Source organism: Podarcis tiliguerta, assembly GCF_965153285.1.
Source record: "Podarcis tiliguerta genome assembly, chromosome: 5".
In the NCBI taxonomy this organism is placed as follows: domain Eukaryota; kingdom Metazoa; phylum Chordata; class Lepidosauria; order Squamata; family Lacertidae; genus Podarcis; species Podarcis tiliguerta.
This window is the reverse complement of record NC_139538.1, coordinates 56,974,139-56,981,638: the sequence shown is the minus strand read 5'-3', so window position 1 is coordinate 56,981,638 and position 7,500 is coordinate 56,974,139. Positions and strand designations below refer to the sequence as shown.

At 40.2% G+C, this 7,500-nt stretch overlaps 1 protein-coding gene across 5 annotated transcripts in view; it reads left to right on the top strand.

Annotated features, from left to right (window-relative positions):
• The first annotated feature begins 662 nt into the window (after positions 1-662).
• Positions 663-7,500, top strand: part of LOC310677204 (uncharacterized protein) — a 99,352-nt gene continuing 92,514 nt past the window's right edge. For 3 of the 5 annotated variants that reach the window (XR_014510979.1, XR_014510980.1, XM_083439777.1), the window contains exon 1: positions 666-805. Coding sequence is in view for 3 of the 5 variants with exons in the window: in XM_083439777.1 (XP_083295903.1) it covers positions 765-805 (41 nt within the window). In the remaining 2 variants the exon portion in view is untranslated. Of the gene's footprint in view, positions 806-7,500 lie in introns of all 5 variants that reach the window. The other 2 variants (XM_083439780.1, XM_083439779.1) reach the window with 2 other exon arrangements.

Sequence of the window (7,500 nt, the reverse complement as noted above, 5' to 3'; positions counted from 1 at the left end):
TTCTACTCCCTGAATTAAATAGCATCCTTTTCCTTTTCTTTTAGCACTTTGTGTGCAAAGCAAGCAGTCCATACACAAACTACAAATCTGTTTCATACTGTAAGCTGCCCACAATCTTACCTTTGTATTGCTATATTAGTTCTTTTCTGTCCCCTCCCCAGAAGCCATAAGATAGTTAACATTGGTTCTGTATGGGGTTAAATCAGGGGTAGAGAACCTGGAAGTGTCAACCAGACCTAACATACACAGCCATTTTGGAAGACCTGCCACCCTCTTTTTGCTTTGTAAAGTGTGAGTTCTCCTTCTGGCACAGAATGTGCCCCTCTAGCTGAAAAGGGCTAGTCATCCCTAGTTTAATATTAGGCAAAAGTTTAATATCAGGCAAACAATAGAAATAAAAGCTTGGAAAGAAAATAAATTATTTTTGCTGCTAGAAAATTGGGACAAAAATGCTGGCTTTCTCCTTTGTTCAGATTTGGCAGGAATGTATATATATTTTATTGGTTTTGCCAGTGGTCCAACTTTTCACATACTCCCCAACCCAAAACATCTGCAATACAAAAACAACACATTCCAGAAGGCATTGCAAAGTAAACGGCATGCAAGTTTCAACTTATGACTTGCAACCCCGCCTTCAACTCTTGAAAGTAATGGGGAAATATGTCACAAAGATTATTTTCTTGTTAACACCACATATTATTTGACAAAGTGGATAAGGAACAGTTTTTCTCCGATCTCTCAACCCTAGAACTCATGGACATCCAATGGAATTGAATGTTGTAGGATTCAGGATGGAGAAAAGAAGGTACTACTTGGTTAAATGGTAGTGATGGCTACCAACTTGGATGGGCTTAAAAGAGGGTTAGACAAAGTACTACTAGCCATGATGGCAATGCTCTGTCTTCATGGCCAGAGGCTAAATGCTCCTGAATTCAAGTTGCTGGGAGCTGCAGGAGGAAAGACTGCACCTGTGCTTGGTTAAAAATGAAATAAAATCCTTCTGATCTCTTCCTTGGGGCTATACCAGCGGGGGAGATGAGAGCACATGATCATGAGGCTTTCTCAGGCTCACTTCTGTGGCGATGAACTGTGGCTTAGTGTTATGTCTGAATGAGACCACAGTGTATCATTATTATTTTGTGACATGTGACGTAGGCTTGAATGGAACCTGAAATGGTTCCACTATAGCATATCCGTAATCTTAAAGGAAGGTATACGGTGTTGTTTTTCAAATGAAACAGCCTGAACTAGTAGCAGTGGCAAGGAAGCAAGCAGTTAACTCATAAAGAGCTACTACATTCCATGTTTTTCTCTGCAGAGCTTGGGAGTTCCCATAACTAATGAGCTCAGGCGAAATTTTACAATCTAGTCCTTCTATAATAGAGATGTGAAACCTCTGGGGGTTGATAAAACTTTCCTTTTTTGAGTAGAGTGAAGGCCCAACTTTTTCCCTCTCTTCTGAGAGGGCAGACCTTTATTAATTCCCATGTCTTTTAACAATGCATTAGGTCCCAGAGTTTCATTGTTCTCTGGGCAACAGTTCTTGACCACTGGTTTCTAAATAGTGGATTTCTCTTTGAACTTTGGAAAGTGAAAATGGCTACAGCTCAGCTTTCAATTAGAGCTGCGGGGATTGTAAATGCTGCAGGCTTTCTGAAATGGTTGAAATTCCTGTCTCTACAGATGTAAATTGTTTGTAAGGGCCAAGAAAGCCAATCAAATGCAACAGCTCTGCAGTTTCCATGCAAGTGACTCATAGAATTCTAAAAGAGTGCTGCCATTTTTTAAAAAAGCAATGTGGGAATAAAATAATTACCTCTTTAGGAGAGTCAAGATAAAGATAAAATAATTTTCAAGTTCAACAGCTATGAGTCTTTATTAAGTGATTATCCATTACCACCTGTGTATGTATATCTAGGATAATACATCTATGAATATGAATGTGTAAGCAAAAGTACTGGGGTTTTTTCCTGGGTGATGTGCTTCTGGGTAGATTTGAATTAGGCTTGAGACTTTTGTGAGGATGAGGATGATAATAATAATATTTGTATCCCACCCATCTGACTGGGTTGCCCCAGCCACTCTGAGTGGCTTCCAACATATATGAAAACATAATTAAACATTCAAAAACTTCCCTATACAGGGCTGCCTTCAGATGTCTTCTAAAGGTTGTAAATAATAATGATAAAAGAAATTAAGGCTAAATTGTTGCTGACATTTTGATGTGTTTCTGGGAATTTAGTTCACTATAATTCAGGGATTGGGAACCGCCATCCTGTGAGACTAAGGCCCATGAGGACATTTCAGTCAGGCCACAACCACCTGCCCCACAACTGATGTCATAGATGAAATCTGCAGAGATTCTGCAGTAGAACTACATTGTTCAGTACACAGTGGGGCAGGCTCAGCCTAGTTATTTGTCGTTTCTTGAGAGAAAGGTCTTTATATCAAATTACTTCAAAATATTAGACAATAGTTCCATAAATAAAAGAAAACACAATAAAGGAAGGCAGTGAACGTGTTAAGTTAATATAATGAGTTTAGTACATGGTTGGTTTAAAATACCAGTTCCACTTTTTGGGAACTCAATCTATGCTCAATCACCTATAGCACTAAACATCATTTTTTGCACAGTACACATTTTTGGAGGATATAGTAGCTTGTTGGCAGATGACTCCTGTCCTTTCTAGCTGGCAAGACCAGTGGTGATGGTGGTGAAAGCCAACAGAGAGTTTAGAGAGCCCAAATAGCTGCATTATGTCAGAGGAGACTACTGGTCCTTCTAACTCAGTATTATCTACAATTGTCCACAGGCAGCACTCTCCAAGGTCTCAGCCCTACTTGGAGATGTTAAGGATTGAATCTTGTATCCTTTGGATGCTCCATCGCTGAGTCAATGGATAGTGACTTCCTCTTTAAAAACAGAACTGCAACAATAAGATTAGTCAGTACTTCATTAGATGCAATAGTAGTCAGACAAAGCACCTCCCACTCACTTCTCCCATGTCACCAAATGTAGCCTACCCACTTTGTCTAGTGCTCCTCAGCCTCCTTCACAGCACAAGGTACTTTTTTTTTGTATTTTCAAAGGGTGTTATAGTGCCTCCTAACGCTCATCATTTTGGGAACACCCATATTAGTATGTGGATTATTATCCACAGAGTGCCATTTGATGCTGAGTCAATGGACAGTGAGCAGAAGACAGTGGCTGTTGCAGCCTGTCCTCCTTGATGGGAGCAGATCTTTCATTAGGAGGAAGATAATAATGAAGAGAATAATAATAATAATAATAATAATAATAATAATAGGGTGGCTAACACCAATAAAATTACAATAAAACATAATGGGGGGACACAAAAAAACCAGTTTATTAAAATACGGATTAAAATACAATTTAGAATGCAGCCTCATTTTAATAGTAGCCCATAAATCAAAACCACAAGGGGAGGGAAACATAAGGGTTCCAAACCAAAGGCCAGGCAGAACAGCTCTGTCTTGCAGGCCCTGCGGAAAGATGTCAAGTCCCACAGGGCCCTAGTCCCTTATGACAGAGCGTTCCACCAAGTCGGGGCAAGTACTGAAAAGACCCTGGCCCCAGTTGAGACCAAGGTGGTTACCTTGCGGCTTGGGACCTCCAAAGTGGTGTTATTTGTGGACTTTAACGTCCTTCACAGGGCATACCAGGAGAGGCAGTCCCATAGGTATGAGGGTCCTAGGACGCATGATAAGCCCTACCCCTACACTCTGTTCAGTATATTGGTTAATAGATCAGCACAACAAAATGCATGATGTGAAGAATATTAGTAATGACCGATTCAGTTTCTGCTTTTCTTATTTCTTCTATCTAACAAGGCAGCTGGCCATTTCTACAAGCACTCCAGACAGTCATAAGGTAGACCCACTTGTAATGGCAGCTATCAGAAGCTTCAGCATCTTTTAAATCACGTGCTCTTCCTCTTATTATTTATTGATGAGTTAATATTGTGATAGGTCATATTGGGAAAGAAATCTCCTCTTTGACAGAACCCTACTAAATATTCAAGGCTGAAGGGTTTACTCTTTTAAATAAAAATAAAGGTTTAGAGCATTAATAGTTTTGCTTAGAGCTGTTTAAAGTGATGACGCCAGGATTTTAAGGGAATGTAGCTTTTTTAAAAAAAAAGGAAACCAAACATGACCTTGGGGAATAAATGTCCCTTTGACCCATATAAAAGTCAAGATGCAGTGCCAACATATGGAAATTATTTTCCCCTTGAACATGTCTTGCAAAAGAAGGTTGGAATTATTGCACTGTGGCTTAGTAACCACTCTCCCTCCTAGCTGCAATAAAACGATGGCATATAACTACACTGCTGCACCATGATCATTTCATATATGGCAGATGTCCATGGAAATCCATCCTTGCTAAAATGTCACAGTAGCGGTACGCGAAAGGAAATTCACACTTTCGGAGCCAATTCACACAACCAAACTGGCATGTGCATATAGCAGGTTTAGTGAGACTGTGCCAGGTTCAGCACATGCTGAAGAAGTCATGCAATTGCTTCAACTTGTGCGTAGTTTACAAGTCTACCCAAATTTACCGGAATACCAAAGGGAACTGTTCGTTCTTTCTTTCTTTTGGGTGGTTTACTTGATTCTTTCATTTCTTGTTTTTGAAACTTATGGTTCTCCAGAAGAGAAACTTGTGGTTCTCTCCCTAAACTCAAATAATATTGTCATAACTAGCACTAAACCTGAAATTCTACTTGATAAACTTGGTTGAAAATTTCAGCAGTGTAAGGGGAAAGCAGGTTCACAAAGGGAAGGAGAATTTCAGGAGAGAAATTTGCAATGTTTTAGGAGAGAGTTATTTGGCAGCTATGCTTTCTAAACCATCCCCCCTCCCTTTAAACTTTATTTTACCATCACCACCATGGGTGACTGGTATCCTCCTCCACCCACAATGCACCTTGGAATGACACTTGAGGAAATGCACTGACACTACTCAAAACAAGTCCCCCCAATTATATGCAAACTTTCTCCCCACCCCCTGAAAAATAGCCCCTTCCACTCTGTGCATGTTCGTGGAACCCTCTTTCTTATTACTATTTTCAGATATTTCAAAAGAAGTTCAGAAATTGAGGTTTGGCCAATCTTGCTCAATCTGGGCATGCTTAAAATATATGCAACTGTTTAAATGTTCTTTCCACCTTTCGAAAAGCCATGGCTCTGACTTCCTTAGTTCTAGCACCTATGAGTAATTTCTTGAAAGCAGTGTGTGTGTGTGTGTGTGTGTGTGTAAATGCAAATATATATTTGCATAGGGAAAGGTGATAGATCTATGGTGATTAAGTAGTTATTCTTTATAATGTGCTAAGATTATACAAACACTATCCAAAGCTTTATATTGCTTGGGAAACCTGAACAGCCTCACATTTTTACATGCTTTCTGTACACATGCCTTATAAAAAAATTTAATGCCTTGTTGAGATGTGCCAAAAGCTCCAGGGTTTCAAGATCAATTACTGAAACTATGTTTCTGCAAACCTCCATGCAGATGTGGTTTCCTAAAGTATGGAACACACTTAAAAATGCAGGGCACCTGGAAACCAGTTTGCACAGATCCTATTACATCTGGATGGCTCTTCTGCAATAATGGATTGGAGGGCACTTAAGAATCACCATTACACAGATTTACATTATGGTTTGCGTGAGGAAAACAAGCCCATTAATAGCCCAACCCTGTGCATGCTCACTTGAAAGTAAGCCCTATTGTGTTTAATGGGATTTTCTTATGGCTCATTATCTAGCCATCTTTTTAAACTTCTGGTAAAGATCCTGGCCAAAGGTGGAACTGTTAATGAGATACAGAATGATGATGATGATGATGATGATGATAAAGAATATGTTGTTGTGGTTTCCTCTCCCATGGCCACATGGATGAAATATAAATTAAAAACCCAACCAATAAAGATAGAAATCTAGCTATTAAAAGCCTGCTGAGGTAGGGTTGTTTGATAGGATGATAGGTCTTACACTGCTTCTTCTTTGTAATTGCTACAAGGAAACTTCTATCATATCCAATTAGTCCTTGATTCCCTCTCACGTGGGAGGTCCCAACTGCAGGTCCAGCCCAAGCATTTGCTGAATGCCTCAGGTGGCAGATGCAAGGGGGCAGTGGTGGCAGGCCCCTCTGTACAGGAATGCGTGTCTGTCACATGGTTTGTCCTGTGTCCTTCAAGCCAGTCTGTTGCCTTCAGGTATGGTAGAAGACACTATCCTGTTAGCAGTATGGAAATAATATCCAGTTCTTTACATGGGACTGTGGTTGTGGGTGCCATATTGTCCTTTGCCTTAGGAAGCAAAATGTTCCAGTTATTGGTGCTTACCTATAGCACCAGCCAGCATCTGATGAACCTGCATGTTACAAAATAAGGAAATGGACACAAAAGTGGCATTTAGCTTAAAGTGCTGTGCGATCGATTTTTAATAACGAAAAACTAACGATGATCTTTTTAAAAGATCTGAAGATGCCCCATGCCACCATTCCAGATCATTGCAACCATTTAAAACAACCCTAAGTAATTCAAAACACTAAAATCCATATGAAGAACTGTAACGAAACCATAGAGCCAAAGCTCAAATCCCGAAACAGTAGAAGCAACACCCAAATCACACACACACACAGACACACACACACAGGCCTCTCCAAACAAAAAAACATATTTCTCCTCTTTTTGGTGAAGTCTCCTAGGCAAGAACTTCCACTATGATGGTATGCCATTGGTAGCAGTCGTCCAACAGTTTCTTGTTCTATGGTAACACTGGTGTCTGACGTGCCATGCCAGAGAAAAACACCTCCAAACTGAAACAATAACACTTTATTTCCAATTGTTGTGCTTTCTCTCCCCTCCCCAACAGTTCTTTCTCTTCTATAAACCGAAGACGCTGCTTCACACTTCAGGCTGCCTCCAAATTCCTGTATTCCTTCCCATCTCTTGGCCTTTTCTCCCCAATCTATTTTCAGATAGAGTCCTGTGCATCTACTTTAAATTAAATGCTTAGACTAGTCCCTTTCCTTCTTGCTCTGCCCCCTTTGAAGTTGAACAAATGAAGAGTTACTGCTTAGAAAGTGTGTGTGAGGAGGGGAGGGGGGAGGGGAGGCCATTGATTAGCTGTGGACATGCATAATTTATAGGTAGCTTGGGCATCCTGTGAAAATGGGCCAAAGATTTTTCCCCCCCCTAAATTGGGCTCTATGAATTCTAAATGATCTTTAGCATTTATTATTGCTCGAGAAGTTCCATCCAAGTGATGTGATTATTTATATATTCTGACTCAGTTTCCTTCCACCTAGCCAATTTGAATTTTAAGCTCTCCTACGCTCGCTTTACCAGCGTCTTTTAGCCGGTGTTAATCATTAGCCGGTGCTCATGTACTGCCTTCCTCTTTAATGCTGTACTGTCTTTCCTTTTCCTGTTTTGTTTATTACAGTGAAAAGAACAGGGTTTTGTTTTG